The 20,090-nt window shown below is 33.0% G+C and overlaps 1 protein-coding gene across 4 annotated transcripts in view; it reads left to right on the forward strand.

Annotated features, from left to right (window-relative positions):
- The window catches only part of LOC114335929 (cytochrome P450 4d8), a 129,865-nt gene extending 110,174 nt beyond the window's left edge, over positions 1-19,691 (forward strand). For all 4 annotated transcript variants that reach the window (XM_028286214.2, XM_050641699.1, XM_028286215.1 and 1 more), the window contains exons 5-9: positions 1,036-1,415; positions 5,537-5,605; positions 6,107-6,222; positions 15,591-15,823; positions 19,372-19,691. In XM_028286214.2, coding sequence (XP_028142015.1) covers positions 1,036-1,415; positions 5,537-5,605; positions 6,107-6,222; positions 15,591-15,823; positions 19,372-19,538 — 965 coding nt within the window. In that variant the 3' untranslated portion in view covers positions 19,539-19,691. The remainder of the gene's footprint in view (positions 1-1,035; positions 1,416-5,536; positions 5,606-6,106; positions 6,223-15,590; positions 15,824-19,371) is intronic.
- The last annotated feature ends 399 nt before the right edge of the window (positions 19,692-20,090 follow it).

Here is a 20,090-nt window from a genome sequence, read left to right on the forward strand (position 1 = left end):
AACTAGAATAAATGTTATGAATGAGTATAATCACCGACATACCTTTTTTTCTGTCACTTCCAACTTAATACGTTGTAAAGAAATCGAAAAACTGTGACGCATTGAAAAACCCCTCTGAGAAGCACCATACCACCACATTTCCTTCAGCTCAACACGCTAACAAAGGGATACAAATACACACATCAAAATGATCTAGCGGACAAGAAATGAAAATCGTTTATTTTCAGGAAGCAATAATTTTCTGTTAAAATAAAATTTGTTTATTATTGTTTGAACATATCTTATCACAATTTGCTTTATCGGTTTTCGTTTTTGTTGACCTTAAAAAAGGTAAATTTTTGTAAGTTTATCTATTCAACTTAAAAGTATATTCAGTACAACTTTTGCTGCAAGTGTCGTTAGAAATTGTTGTTATTGGGATTTTAACTAAGTTAATCTACAAAGAAGTTATCTTGATCGTGAAACACAACTACGAGCTCGAGCTATTGGTATGACACAATGTGATATGAACAACTTGAAGCTGTGCATTCTGTGCTAAGAAAAGGTCTGTACTGTAGGTCGGTTATGGCAACATTTTCAAGAAACTGGTGGTATAAGAAAAATACACACTGGTCCAACAAGAGCAACAAAACTGGTACATGAGAGGTTTGTTGGCCTTCAGGCATTAAGGAACCCCAATGTTACCGCTAGCCAGCTAAGAAGTGAGCTTCTTAGTAGTGTACTAGTTTTAGTTCTAGTAGCTATTTTCTCCTTTCATTTTATTTTCTCACCATCTAATATCTATTTATGAGCTAATAAGGAGGATATAAAGAACCACCCCCACATCTCTTCCGATTCTAAGCAACGAAGCATTCGTTCATCTCATATGTGTTGGCATACCCTTGGTACAATATTGCCACAAACTGAAAGTCGTCTTCAAATAAAGAGTTTATTTGACAATTTGAGGGCATTTTAACCTTTGTGATAGCTCTCTGGTAGAGCACGTCTCCTATAAAACCTGTGATTGAATATACTTTTTGTTCTATTTGTTTTTAGAAACGTCAATGGGAGTATCAATACATGCCCAAAAAAATCCAAAATCGGACTATGTTCGAGCAGTAGCAGAGTTATGCCGATTGCTGATACTCAGAACGTACTCACCTTTAAAAACCTTCGATTTTTTTTATCGCCTTACTTCTGACTATAAATTAGAAATGGAACAGGTTAAAATACTTCATTCTCACACCATGCAAGTAATCACTTCAAGAAAAGAGGAATTAAAGAAAAAACATAAAGACGATCAAAAAGAAGAAACCGATGATGTTGGGATTAAGAAGAGGAAAGCATTTTTAGATTTACTGTTAGAAACAACTATTGATGGAAGACCACTTACCGATACAGAAATTCGGGAAGAAGTTGATACATTTTTATTTGCTGTAAGTATTTTGCTGTTTTTCTTTTAACAAGCATCGCTCAATTGAGCATTGAGTGACTGCTTTGCTACTATCTTATTCTTTGGTGTTTAACTTCCGCAGGGTTATGTCATGATTGGTAGTAACATACACGGATCGAATCCTCTTTTCTTCAGATAGAGTGGCATTCTTGATTTAAATAGACCCATACCTCGCTTTACGGCCTAGATAGGTTCCACGAAACTTGGCCGTAAAGCGAAAAGCCGTATAAGGAATCAAGTATTCTAATACAAACTCATAACAATTCAATGGGATCGGTTCCAAATTTTTTAAATATGTAACATGGTTTATCATTCAAAAAGCATTATATTTTATGTAAATCAAAAATACATACAAATACATACAAACAACTTCGTGTTACATAAAATATGTGTATGTAGGGATACATACATATTTTTGAATGGCTCTAATAGAAAGACGAAGAAGAAATGGTAACCTGCAGATCACTGACGTCATATTTCGCTGGTAAGGATGGGCCTGGCTTAAAAGATTTGTCCAACGTTGTTTGTCCTGCCTTCTTGTCTATTTCGTTCTTTAGTGATTTATAACAGCTAATGGCTGAGTTAATTCCCCGAGAAACTTAAACGCGACATTTGACGTCAAGATCGTTTTCAAGGAGGATGTTTATTTCTTGTTTAAAATGGGAGAAATCTTGGACAAATTTTTTGATGTTAGCTGTTTGGATAAAACAGGCTCTGTCTATACATCAAATCCCGGTTCTGATTGCAACTGAATGAGTTTCTCATATGAAAGTAGTTCCCTATCAGCTACAAATAGATCAAGCACATCACGTTCGTTCAAACCTCAAAGCCGAGATCATATGCTAGATCCAAAATGTTTTGCCTAATTTCAGTAAGGAAATTAAATTGTGCATCAATATTTCTCACATATTCTGGCCATATGTTTTTCAAACATGGTTCATTGTTGGTAATTTCATTTCCTTCCATGATTCATTGATACAGTCGGAAGCATCCTTGATGTTATAGTTTGTCCAAAATGTTTTATTTGAATATTTACCATCGGTTTTCATTATAAGTTATCCGGAAGTTCGATCTATTGGTTGGATCAGAGCTGATCCAAATCAACTGATTGATATACTCAATAATGACATCTGCATATAGTTTAAATAATTTAGTGGGATGCCCTGGTCTGGTGCATTATCCAAAATTGGCAAAGCCTTGTTGCCTAAGTTAATGTCTCGCGAATATTTGTTCGCTACAAAAGTGATTTTTGAACCAATCCTCAAATGTAGCCTTAGCCATACAAGCTTTCTTGTTGGCTTTTTATTTAGTCCTTTAAGAGGCCTTGGATTTTCGGACAAAAATATATTAAAAGTGGTTTTAGCCTAAAATTACCCGTGGCATTTGCATTAAGTAGCAATGTTAATGGTTCTTTAGACGCATTACAACCAGGCGCAGATTTTTCGGTTTATGAAATGTACGGGCGATCAGGCATTCGCTTTCAATAATGCCCTGTTTCGTCAACGTTAAACGCTTGTTCAAGTTTATAACCACCTCTTTCAACAATTCCCTTTAATATGTTGGGATATTCCTTGCGGTCTCATCAGTAGTTTCTCATCTGTTTCCTCTTTCATTTTCACATTATGACAATTAAACCATTTTTTATCTTCAAACCATCCTCGGCTTGCTTGAAATGTGACATCTTCAGCAGATTCATCGGTATTTCCATTCCATTCCAAATTTTCGAAAATTTTTAAAGGTTTTTTACGGATAGTCATTTGACTTCTTGGCGTTCTGTTTTTTGTTGTCCTCAATTCCTATAATCAATAGTTTTTCCATTTTTTTTATAATCGAGTTAATATAATTTTCCATGTATCGACATCTAAAAAAAGTTTTTTGGCCGTAATAATAGTTTTTGTTTTTGTTAAGTTAATTTTTATACCAACTTTGTTGCTAGCTGGATTTAGGTCGCATAATATTATATCGTTGTAGGATTTTTGGCTATCAGAACAATATCGTCTACAAATATTAGATGGCTGAGATATTCTTAACCAATGGATGGGTCTCTAAGAGTAGAGTCTAGAGTCTCTGTGGACGGTTTGCCAATATCTTAGGTCAAAGCCTCTAATACTGCCTTGGGATATATGGAATCGAAAGCCTTACCCAAGTCTATGGAGGAAATGGCTGGCTAGCGGTACTTCATATTATTTAGCTCTACTTATTAATTCTAGAAGCGTATTGATATGATCCAGTCACGAAACTATGTCTGAAGCCGGCTTGTTCTTTTGGATATAAAGCGTCTCATGCATTTGTTCATCTGTTGTTGATGATCTTGAATACCTTATGTATAATTGGCAGTAGATTTATGGCTCAAGTTAATCTGGGAGGATGCCCCACAGGAAGAAGACGTTTAGGACCTCCACAAATACGATGGAGAGATAATATATGGTCAAATTTAAGAACAATGGGGCTACCCACTTCTTACCTAACTATCATGGACGACCGTTCTAGATGGAAGCGAGTTGTTCAGTTATCCAAGACCCACATCAGGTTGTAGTGCCACGAGAAGAAGAAGACTTATGGGTCTGTAGTTTTTGGTATCCTCTTTGTTACCTATTTTTATAAACGAGAATGATGTCTGCTGTATTTCAGTAGTCTGGTATGTATCTTGGTCTTAGGAAGTTCGTAAAAATATACCTGTTAAAAGTTTCCAGGTTTTTTTGCCAGCGTATTTAAGCAGTTCCATTGTTACGCCATCTGTTCCAACTGCCTTACCGCTTTTTATTTTTATGATTGTCGATTCTACTTCTTTCGGGACTTCTGCATATCTTCTTGGTTACTGGTTGATTCTACAACTGGTATAAGGGCTTTATATAGTTCGATGTAGAATTAAGACACAAGTTATATTATTTAATATGTGCCTGTTATTCTAACCTTTTCGTTTGATTCAATTAATCGTTTTTCTAATTATGGAGAAGAAACTATTATTCTATTATGTCATTTGAAGAACTTAAAAGCTAGAGTAACATGTATGTATTTTGTTTTCTTTTTATAATAAAAAGCTTACATTAATAGAAAACTCTAACAGTAAAAAACATATTTTAATATTGTATATTTTATTATTTCTATATGCATAGTTTAATAGGATAAAGAGAAAGAAATAAACAGTTTATAGCTACAATGATTGTAGCTATAAAATATAAATCAGCTATTCATTTCCACGTTCAAAACCGTTTTAAATAATAATAAAAAAAAAACTATTTTCGATTGACTATACTTTCAAAAGAATTTTTCATTTATTCTAATTTTTTTCTTGAATTTTACGTAGTTTTCTCATTCACTCATGTCGTACGTTCTGCAGCCTTCAGCTGTCCGGTTAAAGGTCCTTCCGCTATCAATACGTCTATGGTAGATTTTGCTTTCTTTGTAGATAAACTTAAGAAGTAGGTAGGTACAATCTGTTACATATTCTTATATAGCAAAATCAACCTTAACCTAGAGTGAAGTTAAAGGTGGAGCAGAGTCAGAGCTGGATGAATCTGGTGCTTAGATTGTATAAATCTGTATATAGGGGTTATAGGTAAATTGCATTAAATTTGGTTGTACATACTTATATATGTTTTATTATCCTACCTTTCTAGTAACTATATAAAGTATTGGTTAAGTGCAGCAGTATAAGTCACTCGGCGAAGTATTCATTTGATATTTCCCTGGCGCCCTCCACCGTTCTTCTTAATATCTTCTCTGTCAGTAGTTCTCTTTCTTTGCATTCGTTCTCACTTTATCTTATTTTCTTTAATATCCAAGTTCTTTAGTAGATACCGTCTTTCGGGCGTGCAAATTGGCCTAATCCTATCATGAGTCCCACTCTTAAAGTCTCTTGCATATTCAGCTAGTCTACCTCCATCATACTTCAATAAATAATTAAAACCATCCATTACAACCATACATTAATTTGTTACATTGGCCACTTACATTGTACAGAAGGAAGTAATAATAACTTACACTTACACACTTGAAATCATGGTGCGAAGCGTAAAATTGTAGATACCATCTGTATTATACATGTTTTAGTAGATAAATATTTTACTTTTTTTTTGTTTATTCTTATAATTACTGTTCCAGGGACATGACACTACCGCAGCTGCTATAAGTTTCTGTTTATATTGTTTGTCAGTTAACAAGGATGTACAGGTAAGTTATATAACTTTTAACAAGCATACATGATTGGATTATCGATATTATTAAGCCCATCCTAATCTGAGAAATACACACTAACTTCTCGATCCTCTCTCTCTCTCTCTTTCTCTCTTTCTCTCTTTCTCTCTTTCTCTCTCTCAATCTCTCTCTCTCTCTCTCTCTCTCTCTCTCTCTCTCTCTCTCTCTCACTCCCTCCCTCTCTCAAGCATATAAAAAAATTTAGGTATATGCTTGTTTATTTCTAACAAATCTTGAATATCGCAATTCTGGATAAATAGGAAAATTTATTATTCCGTTTTTAGTTTTTTCCAAATTTTTCATTTTGGCCCTCACAGGCCTCACCCGTGTGATCGTGTAATTTTATTTCGGCGGTCCGCTGTAGGTTAAATAAAATAAATAATAACAAAATGCCAACAGAAACTGCTAAAGCCCCCGATTTCCTTCTTCAGGTTTATTTAATTATTTACAGGTTATGATTTATGATTATTATTTTAGGACAAGATTGCTCAAGAACAAAAGCAAATTTTTGGAGAAAATAAAAACAGAAATGTGACAATCCGCGATATTCAAGAAATGAAGTATCTAGAACTGGCTCTTAAGGAGTCTCTAAGGTAATATTTTAATACAACTAGCAAGAGCCTTTATTGGGTTTTGGTTCATTGATAAACATAATCATAAGTTTGCTTATGGATGAACCGAAACCCAATCATATTTTCCAAAAATATCAAAATGTCAACAACAGAATTAATATTAAAATTGCACTCACCAGGCTTCCAGGTTTAAGGGCGTCGATGGTCTATGGGTCGAGCTTTCGACGCTCTCTCTGACATCATCTTCAGGGCTTCCGGGTCTCATTCTCCTGACGCTCTAGACACTACACTCTACACTATACTCACTGTAATCACTGTTTGCCAAATTTAAACTACTGTGAAATTGCCCACACACTATGCTTATTTGGCATTGACTGTGAGGTGAACATAGGAACAGTGGAAATGGTTATCATAACTGTCGAAAAAATATTTATAGTATAGCAGTAATCCATTGAAATGTTACATTTTTTAGGCTATACCTTCCATTTATTAGAGGAGTCAATTTTATCCTTTTAATATGTAGGGGGGATCAGTAGAAGCTTAAGTTCAAGTTTTTAGGGTCGCCACCCTTCTCCCCCGGCCGCCATCTTTGAAAAGGGGTGCAAAGGGGTTTTACGCTACATCTTGTAAACTACCAACCCTACGGAAAATCTAATACAACATAAAATGTAGCAAATTAAACTTTCTGCAATTTTGTTTCTATTATTTTTTATCGTCAAGTGACCAAAAAAAAGATATAAACAAAAATAAGTTAAAATGTTTTAATAAGTTTCCTTTTAGGGGCTATAACTTTTTTCAGTTCATTTTACAATCAAATAACATTACAGCAATTTGGTAGAGGGTCTTTCAGCGAAAAATTTCAACTGTAAAGGTGTTTAGTTCTATTTATTTATCTCTCCAAACTTGACCAGATTCTTTAATGCTCATAGGGATACAATAAAAACAAAACGTTAGGCTTACTTTTCTATCTTATATATTTTTTATTCATACAATTTATTATGATTTTAACATTTCTATACTATTATTAATCTGTTTTTGACCTTTCTCCCCACTATAAAACTTAGAACCGTAAGCATATATAGAAAAGGCCCAAGAAGTTGTTCGAGAACAAATTCGCCGGTCCAGAAGAAGAATGACACAGCCGCAAAATTCTTCAGAAGAGCAAAAACCGATTTTTAAATATTTAAAATAGGGATTAAATGAAGAGTAATCGTCCAAGAGCATCGGTATGGCGTTTGTTTTTTGACAACGATTGGTTCGAATTTCATTATCTTAATTTAATCGCCCTATTTATAACCCTATCTACAGTTACGTTATTATGCATCTGAAACAAGGTCTAACATAGCGCGTATTTCAGTAATGACGCAACTACCTTATACTGGCTCAGCACATTTTTACAGTTCGGTCTTTTTGTGTCATCTTTACATAGTATTTTAGAAGTTAATTGCGCAATAAACAGGAATTGACAAAATTTGCAGTTACGTCATTTTTCTTCCGTATCGAACTGAATATCTGCCTGCTATTACTTTTATTATTATAATTTATCCTAGGTGGCACAGCAATCAGTCCCCTCTACTTAACTTATTCTTACAGTTGCGCTACAGTCGTATTAAAAAGTGTGAAAAGTATTTTGAGTTTTATAGATAAAACTATTGAGAGTTTTGTGGGTAAAATTTATTTTTTTGTGATTAGATAAGCATTTTGTATTTTTTTTAAAAGCGCATCATGAGTGGTGGTTATATTATTTGTAAGAAACCTCTGGGGAAAATTATTTGTCAGTGGGAAAGTCGAGTCATCTTTACTCACTGTTGTCGGCGAACGTTTTTCGTCTATTTATATGGCGGAAATAAAGATAATTCTCTTGAAACCCTCAGATACAAACGAGCCGTAAAACAGTGACAAAAAATGCATTTAATATTTTCTCACTTCCTCCAACACAAGATGCAGCCCGTTTCCACAGACTCCGAGTGTATCACTAGATTCAGTCATAGCTCGGTAAACATTGTGATACAGAAAATTGGGGCTGGAAAAAGCATGGAAAATTTTGGATACAAATCCAAACTTCCAAGCCGCCAGTAACCCCGAGCTTATGAAATGCATCTTTAGCAGATGCAATGGAAACTGGAAGTGCATGTGGTTACCGAAAAGCAGACCTCAAATGTTCAGCAGTGTGCCTCTATTGTGGTGGTGAAAGTTACCGCAACATCGTGGACATATCTACATTAATTATTGAAGAAAATGGATTGGTAGATGAATTACCGACAATAACGCAAACTCTAACTCTCATTATACCACAAAAATTCACCTCGGACCTCGGATACTAATTCAGATCTTGACTCATAGCATATACCATCGAAAAAAATGAAAAAATAATAACTATGAAAGATCTTGCTCACCATATAATAATTAATATTATTTTGTCTAGAAATTGTCCGTGGATTCAGCCTATTGGGGATACCACACAAAAAACGCGTCTCCAGACTCTACCTCATAGGTGGCCGGGAAAAGGGTCAAAAATAGCTTAATAATAGCATAGGAATGTTAAAATCATCTATATATATAAAAGAAAGTCGAGTTATGTTAGTTACACTGATAATAACTCGAGAACGGCTCATCAGATTGTTATCAAATTTTACAAGTGTATTCTACCGGACTGGGAATAGGCATAACTCTGAATTCATGCCCGTACGTCATAAAGGGGCTTTCCCCCCCTGATATATTTTTTTAATTTTTTGACAAACCGTTTTTTCTTAATTTTGTATGATGTAGAAGCAAAAGATACATACAATCCTAAATTTTCACTTTTTTATCTTCAACCGTTATTTTTTAATAGCCATTTAAATATTTTACATCTATATATATAAAAGAAAGTCGAGTTATGTTAGTTACACTGATAATAACTCGAGAACGGCTCATCAGATTGTTATGAAATTTTACAAGTGTATTCTACCGGACTGGGAATAGGCATAACTCTGAATTCATGCCCGTACGTCATAAAGGGGCTTGCCCCCCCTGATATATTTTTTTAATTTTTTGACAAACCGTTTTTTCTTAATTTTTTATGATGTAGAAGCAAAAGATACATACAATCCTAAATTTTCACTTTTTTATCTTCAACCGTTATTTTTTAATAGCCATTTAAATATTTTACATCTATATATATATATAAAGAAAGTCGAGTTATGTTAGTTACACTTTGTTAGTTTGTTGCCATACTCCTCCGAAACGAATTGACCGATTTTCATGAAATTTGGCAGGTAGATTCCCTGCTGAATTCCGAACAAAACGCTGCTATTTTTTCTTCTCTAGCGCAGTCCGTTTCCGAAATAGCGAACCGTAAGCCGTGGCAAAATTCTGAGCACAGAAGAAGAACCAATGGGAAATTTCATAAAAGAAAACTGCAACAGATTAGCTTTTGGACTCAAATTGGATAAAATATGAATTTTTTAATTTTACGAATTTTTAAAAAATCTTGCTTTCGCGTGGGCAAACCATCCAGTTTATTTATGTTTAGTAGATGAACTAACGAAAAATATCATGTACACTATTGCATGTATTAAATGATTGATAATATTTTTTGTTATTGTGATAATTAATTAATATTTAGAATTTTAACCTTTAACTACCCGCACATCAAAATATAACATAACTACACGCGTGGCGTTCTTTATACGCCACAAGAAAATATACTTAAAAACAGCGGATTTGTTTTTTTTTTGAAAAATTACACTTATTTGTTTGTTATAAACCTTACTCGGCGTCAGCGGATACTTGGAGTTCCTTCTCAGTAAGCAAATTGGGATATATAACTGGAATCTGATTCCAGTTATATATCTGATATTTTTTATCTGAGAAAAAGTATTGTTTATAAAGAAAAATATATTTGTGCCATAATGACTAAAAAACATTTGAAATATGTACTTATATTACTAATTGTATTACTATAATTGTGGCGTATGTTATCCACCACCGGAAACAACAAATAATAAATTGTAAATTACGATCTTCCTAGAATGCCGATTATAACGAAACTAAATCCAGTGTAAAGCACATTCCAGTGATAGGTTAGATAAATAAACAAAGACAAAAATTAAATTTTTAAATTCATTTGTAGTAGAATTCTTATATGTGGCGTACAAAAATACGCCAGCGCGTGTAGTTAAAGTTTAAGGTATGAATTAAAATAATAAAATTTATTTTACTTTAAAACCTAAACAGTTTTTCCATTCTCTTAGGCCAAAAATATTTAGCTACCTACTACATTCTCATATTTTGACGTTTATTTGTGTCAGTCGAAATGATTTGTAAATTTTGAGGTTAATGCCCCTTAATGCTAACAACCATATTGTCATCGAGAAAACTCAGTTGCCTCAGTTATCTCAATATAATACAATGTATGTATTTATGTATCTAAATCTATATATTGTATGTTCCCTATGTCCAGCTGAACGATTTACGTACTGTATACGTGGAATATCATATAATTTGTCATATTATGTATCTTTCTTATGTATTGTACCCTCGGAGATCGCTGGGAAAATTTAGACTCAAAATAACAAAATCCAGTTTGGCAACACTGTGTGAATGTTGATAGTATCATATCCCTTTTAAGATAAACAGATCTGTAATTTAGTCCAGATAAATTAATATATTTTTGGCCAGCAAATATGAGATTTTTCAACCAAATACTGTCTCAAATATGATATGCAAAATAATTTTTAATTGTTTTCCACTCATTAAATCGTTATCGTCCAGTTATTGTCTTAATTATTTTAACTTTTAATAAGTGTCGACTAATTCTGAATGATTAATAAGTTGTTAAAACATTTTATCTGTAGCGGCTTCTGGAATGCCTTAAAACTATCGGATTTCATTCGACCATACTTACAAATTTTGCATAAAATATTTGGACATATAATTTTCTTTTTTATTCGAGGAAATTGCATTTCGATCAATTTTCATGTCTAGAAATTCATTTTCGAGCAGTTGATTTTGAGTAATTGATTTTTAGCCATTACGTTCAAGCAACTGATCTATAATCAAAATTATCACAGATTATCTAATTATGACACACTATCTAAGGTGCAACGAAGTTCACCGGGTCAGCTAGTAACAAATAAATATATAGATAGAAATGTAAGCCCACGTTTTCGTTTTTTATTTTATTCCTATGAGAATTCGAGAATCTGGTCAAGTTTGGAGCAGCTGTAAAACCTAGATAAATAAATAAAATTAAACAACTTTATAGTGGAAATTGTTCGTTGAAAAAACCTTTATAAAATCGCTATGATGTTATTTTATTGTAAAATGAACGGAAAAAAAGTTATAACCTCCAAAAAGAAACTTCTTACAAAATGTTCTCTTATTTTTGTTTATAACTTTTTTTGTTGGTCACTTGACCATAAAAAGTAATAGATATAAAATTGTATAAAATTTAATTTGCTACATTTTATGTGTAATTACATTTCCTGTATGGTTGCTAGTTTAGGATATATAGCGTGAAAACCATTTGCACCCCTTTTTCCAATATGGCGGCCGGGGGACAAGGGCGGCGACCACAAAAACTTGAATTTAAACTTCTACTGAACCCCCCGATACATTAAAAAAAAATAAAATTGACTCCTCTAAGAAATGCAACGCTAAATGTAACATTTCAATGGACTACAGTATTTCCGCTCATATGGAAAAAAACGGAATGATGGTCCAAGTTTGAGCTGAGGGTTTAACAAGGCTTTCCCCAGTAAAGCGGAAAACATACAGTATTTCTCATGATCATCTTTCAGTGCGTCACAGTTTTTCGATTTCTTTCTAACGCATTAAATTGTATGTGACAGAAAAAAAGGCACGTCGGTGATTACATTTAGTCGGTGACATTTTTATAATATTTATTCTAGTTATTCTAGTTGTCGATAGATGGCGCCATAATAAAAAAATAATTTTTTTTAAATTAGATAATAATATTACAAATATAATCTGTATAATTTATAAGACTATACAAATCAAAGAAAATACCATTTTATAAATGCAAGAAACACATTTGATTTGTTTTTATTCCAAATTGAAAATAAAATGTGACAACTGTCAGATTTAACTAAAATGTCATGTGAGAATAAATGTCATAAATGTGTATTATCACGGACTTACCCTTTTTCCTATCATTTGTTACGCACTGCAAAATGATCATGAAAAGGACAATACCAACGCGATCTCAACGCGATGGCGTTCACGATGGCGATCGCGATTCAACTCGTCTCAAGCAATCAAGTGAAACAGCACATACCTGTTGCGATCTACTGGCGATCAAAGGAATTTGTGCAGCGTTCTGACTGCGATCGCGGCGATATAATTAGTTGTTCGTTGAGAACGCAGCAGGTTACATTTATCTCTGGTCGCGACGATGCAAATAAAAATTGATATCTAAAAATTTATTGAAATTGTAAAATAATATGAGATATTCTTCGACCTGTCTCACCCAGGTTATAAGAACATGCGTATTAGAAATAAATGTTTCATCAAAACTTTCCAGATTCGTTTTAAAATATGTATAGAAACCGTCTATACCTCTCTGCGAAGTTCTGGGAACAATTTATGAAATTCTCCTTATTGCTTGTACCTCAGGTTAATGTCATATATCTACCCAAAGATTTCTTCTTTTTCTGCAAAATAAACTGCACAAATGTCTTCATTATTAAATGGAAAAAATAGAACGCCTATGTATACCTGTTATTAAATTTCTTTCTTTATCTATAAGCAGTGCTTCTTCTTCTTGTAAATCGCACATTTTATACGTACTATTTCCAACTGTATTATTTATATTAATGAAATCGCAGGTCGCTACCGCTCCGATGTGTTTGCTGTCTACAGAAACCGAGATCGCCATCGCCATCGTGGACGCGATCGCGATCGTGGTCGTTTAGATGTGTTCTCCGCTTTGAGTGTTATGTTGTCAATCGTTGACAAATTTCAAAACACTGATAGTATGGTGTGCTAGCGCAAGTACTCTTCCAGTCGTCTAAAAACAGTTTTTACCAATAATAATATAATCAAGGACGCATTCTTGATCAGATCTTACAGTCTCCAAAACAAAGCCTTGGACTAACATTTTATGCCAGTGTGATGTGCGGTTCTTTGCATTAAGCGAAGAAATACAACGGCTAAGGTGCTACATGGAAGGTCCAGTCTCGAAGTGCTTAGACCTTCTAAAACGGGTCCGGCTAGAGAATGTACCCAGTTGACCATTTTACAGAGCAACTACATTTCAGTTACATCACACATGTTCCTTGCTCTATCATAGATACATCACAAGAAAAGCGCGTAAACATAGCAGAGCTATCTCTGCTATGCTCCTATGTCCTACCCTAAAAGGGAGCAAACCTCATTTCTTGAGCACTAAATTATGTCACGTATATGTCGCAGCTACACAACAACACTCTTTTCTTAAGCGTTAAATGATGTCAGATATATGTTGCAGCTATGGAGCAAAACTCTTTTCTCAAGCATCAAATAATGTCTCTTATCTGTAGCAGCTATGTATCAGATATGTTTCAGTTTTGTGGCAACTATGTCTCGTAGAGTGCACGTTGAGAAAAATATTTACAATAAAATTGCTTCTTTAACTTTATATTATTGTAGACAGTATTTTTACTTGACATTGTAAATATATAATTGACATTCTAATTAAAGTAAAAAATAATCTACAGCAATATAAAGTTGAGGAAACTAGTATTATTACTATGTGTTGTGGACAAATTAAATACAAACATATAGTTTACACTTTTTTATTATATAATAAAATGTTAGGAAAAATTAAGTCACTTATTTATTCTGCCTCTCCCTTTGGTGGCGCTGTTTTCCTTGACGGGTCCAATCCGCTGCAATAGTTTCAAATTTTTTCTCAGAATAACGAATAACCATTCATCAGTATGTACAGCATCTGAAATTATTTGGTATCTGATTTATTTCTGAATAAACTGGCGTTTGGCTAGAAGAAGCATTAGGACTGAGAGGAGTTGATGAGGAAGCAATAGGAGTAAATAAATCATTGAATAAGGGATACGGACTCAGTAGTTCCGACATTTTGTAAAATTTTGGACGTAGTTCTACGTTGATGCCTTTTAGATAATAACTTAACGATTAACGACTTTCGTTGAGCTCTTGACATAGTGAAAAAAATGCAAAAATAAAAATATAGATATACTTAACTGAATAATTGTTCCTTTTTCGTATCTAATTTGCTGGACAATACCCACAGCACAGACATGCACAGACCACATACATAACCTCAACCTTTCTTTTTCACGGCTGTTAGCTCGTGGTTAGCTCTGTTCTCTGTCTGAGAAACGTTACAGCTACGAATCTAAACTAGGTAATGATGCTCGCTTTTCACGCTTAATTTGAAATATCGCTATAAGGTAGAAAATCTACTTCCACGTTATATAGGAGTAATACGTAACCGCTACAAAGTATTTACATAGTATCTATACGTTTGCTATAAAATATGGAGCATGTTTTGCACCAGAAATGTAGCGGAGACAGAGAAACTTTATATAGTAATACTCCCTTTTCTATCTTTAAATTCTATATCACAGCGACATAGATGGTCACTTGGGTAATCTAGTGCTAGAGGTACTTCCATTTGCTTTAGGTACATATTTTATATTTCCTATCTTCTGCTTTAAGTACCTTGTCCTACCAGAACATTGGCGATCAGTCCCATGGTTTTTTACTTTATCCACAGCTGGCCTAAATAGTGCCGTAATGCTCGCTCCATACCACTGGCGAAGGTTCCTAAGCCAGGATGTTTTTCTGCGTTCGATGTCAAGCTTTCCCTCTATCGTTCCTTGGATAATTACATGTAGCGATGCATATTTCGGATTTCTCTTCACGTGAGCAAGGTACTCTAGTTTTCTTCTTTTTATGGTATTTAGTACTTCTCTTTCTTTGCTTAGCCGCTGCATTACCGCTTGATTTGTACTCTGCTCATCCACGATATCCTAAATATTCTGCGGTAAGCAGAATTTTAAGGATATCGTTTTCAATAAAAAATCTCTATAATAGTTTTCGATATATTGAAAAATATCGATTTTCATTTTGTAACTTTAAAGGACAGTAACTTTTTTATGTGCACATTTGTACTAAGGCAAGTTAAGTTTAATCGGACTATTTTTGGTCCCAGAATATGTTATTTAGTTTATGACCTGCATTTTTGTTACACCCTGTATATTTTAAACTCTACTTCCCTATGGATGTCGTTGGATTCGAACACCTGCGACAAAGAGAAGTAGGATTTGTTAGCAAGCATGATCCGTTTTCGTATTAGGTGATATATTTATTGAGTAATCATTCTGCCTAAGCCAAACTTTAATATTTTTTTCATTTTACACATTTAGGATGTATCCTCCAGTTCCTTATGTTGGTCGAAAAGCCGACAGAGATGTAGTATATACCGATGGAAACATTATTCCGAAAGGTACGGCTTTAATAATTGTTATATATTGGGCAAATAGGAATCCGAAGTATTTCCCAGATCCCGATATATACAACCCCAGCAGATTTGAAAATACCACAGATACACATCCGTATACATATATTCCATTTAGTGCTGGACCTAGAAATTGTATAGGTATGGTAACTTATTTAAATATTCTGTATTAATCATTTTTTGACCAAAAAAAACATTAGACCTCAAGCGACAATCATTTCCTAAAATAGTGGATAAGCTTTTTAGCACTTTTTCATGCCCTTTTTTGGATTACTAAAAAATGCTGACATAAAATAATGAAAAAACTTTGACCTTTTAACTTTAGTCTTTTTACTTTGGTAATTGTACTTTAACGACGGCATTCTGTTTAAAAGTTGAAATGTTATAAAACGTTTAATTCTCGCTTAGGTGACAACATACCGGCAATAAACCGAAAATATACTTACTCCATTAAAATGTTAAATTTTTTAAGCCGTACCTTGCATTTTTTTAGAGGAGTCAATTTTATTTATTTAATGTGTAGGGGGGATCAGTAGAAGCTTAAGTTCAAGTTTTTGGGGTCGCCACCCTTGTCCCCCGGCCGCCATCTTGGAAATAGTGTGCAAAGGGATTTCGCTCTATATCTCGTAAACTAACAACCCTACAGAAAATCTAATAAAACATAAAATGTAGCAAATTAAATTTTATACAATTTTATTTCTATTAGGTACTTTTTGTCAAGTGACCAACAAAAAAGATTCCTTTTGGAGGTTATAACTTTTTTTCAGTTCATTTTAAAATAAAATAACATTATAGAATTTTGTAGAGGGTTTTTCAGCGAACAATTTCCACTATAAATTTGTTTAATTCTATTTATCTATTTATTTAATTAGGTGTTACAAGTTACAGCGCTCCAAACTTGACCAGATTCTCGAATGCTCATAGGGATATAATAAAAACAAAAGTTAGGCTTACTTTTCTATCTATATATATTTTTTATTCATACAATTTATTATGATTTTAACATTCCTATGCTATTATTAATCTGTTTTTGACCTTTCTCCCCACTATAAAACTTATAACCCGTAGCATATATAGAAGCGGCCCAAGAAGTTGTTCGAGGACAAATTCGCCGGTTGAGAAGAAGAATGACGCAACCGCATATTACAAAATTCTTAAGAAGAGCAAAAAACGAATTTTTGTTATCAAAATCATAAAGTACGATCAAAATTAGCCATTCACCATACCGTGGTCAGGATCTCGAGATATAAGCGTTTTTTGGGGTGTGCCGCTTGTTTATGAAGTAACATAACTTTTTTCCTATTGTATATTTTGACTTAAAATTTTCCAAAAAACTTCTTCATGAAATATATTTTATTGTTGTGTTGCTTAAAATTATAAACTAAAAAGTTTGTCACTCAACTTTTTTAAGTAAACATGAAACTAACGAAATATGATGACAAAATGTTTAAAAACTAACATATTTAGGACAAATCCCACTGTTATCTACATACTTCAGAAATTAAACAGTAAAATTTTCAAAAGGAAATATTTACAGCGACTACAGCGAGGTAAATTTGAAAAATCATCAAAATTGAGTTTCGTCATTTTTGTATAAATTTTGATTTTTAAACATGTTCCACCAAATCTAGATGAAAATAAACTTCATATTCGGATTCGGCGACCTCGAAAATATAAAAATAGACCAAAATTGGTCATTCACCTTAAATTTGATTTTCGTGGTCGGCATAAAGATTGCTGTCGCTCGACTAATATACAGGGTGAGGCAGATAACTTGCCTATTAGAAATATCTCGAGAACTAAAAGCAACAGAATCATTAAAATTGGAGTACAGGGGTTTTGAAGGATGATCTATTAAATGAAAATATTTTCATCTCTTTGCAAAATATAACTTCGTTTTTTTAAATGGGACACCCTGTATATTTTTACATTTTTGGATTCTCTTCGATGTCTTCTTTCTTAAAATATGAGGATTTGTAATGTTATACAGGGTATTTTAAAAGATAATTACGTTTGTTTATTAATTTCGTAGCAATATTCACACCTTGTAGAATTGTAGTAGTTTGACAACTAAAACTCTATTTACGTTCAAATGATTTTTAATATAGTCTACTATTGTTAAGAATCATTAGTATAGCTAAATTTTTAATTTTAGTATACAGGGTTGGTCAAAACTCGGAATGAGTATTTTCTGAGTTTTCTTAAATGGAACACCCTGTATTTTAGTATTGTAATGAAATGATATTTTATGGTACTTTTTTATTTCTTAAGCATTCCTTATACCTAACTGCTTAAATTTGTGCTTAATTGTTAGTCGCACCAACAATCTTAACTACGTCGCTATTTTGATAGCTAAACCATTATTGGTAATTTTAAGGATCGGTCTGGATTAACATGTATTTACTTCTGAAAAATTGTTTGTGATTGAATATTTTCATGGCCAACCTTATAAAATTTTACGTATTTTTTGTTGCAATTAATGTTTAGCTTGAATCACCAATAACTCACAAATTAAAGCAGTTCGGTATAGGGAATACTTATAAAATAAAAAATTAGTATGAAATATCTTTTCATTACAGTACTAAAATACAGGGTGTTCTATTTAAGAAAATATTCATTCCGAGTTTCGACCAACCCTGTATACTGATATTTTAAAATTAGCTATACTAATGATTCTTAACAATAATAGACTATATTAAAAATCACTTGAACGTAAGCAGAGTTTTTAATGTCAAACTGTTACAATTCTACAGGATGTGAATATTGATACGAAATTAATAAAAAAACGTAAATATCTTTTAAAATACCCTGTATAATATTACGAAATCCCATATTTTAAGAAAGAAGATATTAAGGAGAATCCAAAAATGTAAAAATATACAGGGTGTCCCATTTAAAAAAACCAAGTTATAAGCAACTTCCGGTATAACCGGAAGTTGCAAAGAGATGAAAATATTTTCATTTAATATATCATCCCTCAAAACCCCTTTATTCCAATTTTCATGATTCTGTTGCCTTTAGTTCTCGAGATATTTGTAATAGGCCAGTTATCTGCCTCACCCTATATAGATAGAAAAGTATTTTTTTTATTGTATTCCTATGAGAATTCGAGAATCTAGTCAAGATTGGAGCGTTGTAAAACCTAGATAATAAATAAAATTAAACAACTTTATAGTGAAAATTGTTCATTGAAAAATCCTCTACAAAATCGCTATGATGTTATTTTATTGTGAAATTAACGGAAAAAAAGTTATTACCTCCAAAAGGAAACTTCTTAAAAAATTTTCTCATATTTTTATTTATAACTTTTTTGTTGGTCACTTGACGATAAAAAGTAATAGATATAAACTTGTAGAAAATTTAATTTGCTACATTTTATGTGTAATTCAATTTTCTGTAGGATTGCTAGTTTAGAAGATACAGTGCAACAACCCTTTGCACCCCTTTTTCCAATATGGCGGCCGGGGGACAAGGGTGGCAACCTCAAAAACTTGAACTTCAGCTTCTACTGAACCCCCCTACACATTTAAAAAATAAAATTGACTCCTCTAAGAAATGCAACCTAAATGTAACATTTTAATGGACTAACTGAAATACCGGCTTTATACTGAAAAAAAAAAATGAGTTCACACAGACAAACAGTTTTCGAATAAGTTTATAACAAGTAATTATAATATTTTTTATTTTAGGTCAAAAGTATGCATGGAATTTAATGAAAACAATCATTTCTAAAGTTTTGAGAAATTATGAACTGGAACCATCTGGACACAAACTTCAAATAGCTGCGGAGACTGTTCTTAAATCAGAGAACGGAGTGAAAGTAAAACTGAGGAAAAGAGATTGGGATCAAATTTAATAGGGATTTATTCTCTATATTTGTGATGTTTATTTGTATTTTTGTAATTTTTAAGCATAATTTTAGTTGTAAGTTTAAATTTGGTAAAATGTAAAAAATGTTGTGTTTAATAATTGTTTGTATCGGTTTTTTACAATAAATTGTTCGACGTAATGCTTTTTTTATGACAAGTATAACATCAGACAAGCTATAAAAACAAAAGAGTAAGTAATGTTTTTTCTTTATAATGCCACATATTTTTTGTAGATTCAGTGATTCAAAGATAGAACAGTGACGGTGAAGGCGACACGTCGACTAAAATGATGACGCCTTATATTATGTGCTCCCCATGGGAGTCGCCAGGCATGGGCAGGGAGGGGCAGCTGCCCTCCCCTAGAAATTTGCCAAATTAAAAAATAGAAAGATTAAATACCTACAACCTATACTCCTCGAGAATAATAAGCTAGAAATAGACCATGTTCGGGACACTCAAAGATCCAGGAAGCTGACTACTTTTTAGCTATTGTAGACTTATAGGAAGAAGACCTACCTGTTTCCTGCCTAGAGTTCGCG

This window comes from Diabrotica virgifera, chromosome 1, assembly GCF_917563875.1.
Source record: "Diabrotica virgifera virgifera chromosome 1, PGI_DIABVI_V3a".
In the NCBI taxonomy this organism is placed as follows: Eukaryota; Metazoa; Arthropoda; class Insecta; order Coleoptera; family Chrysomelidae; genus Diabrotica; species Diabrotica virgifera.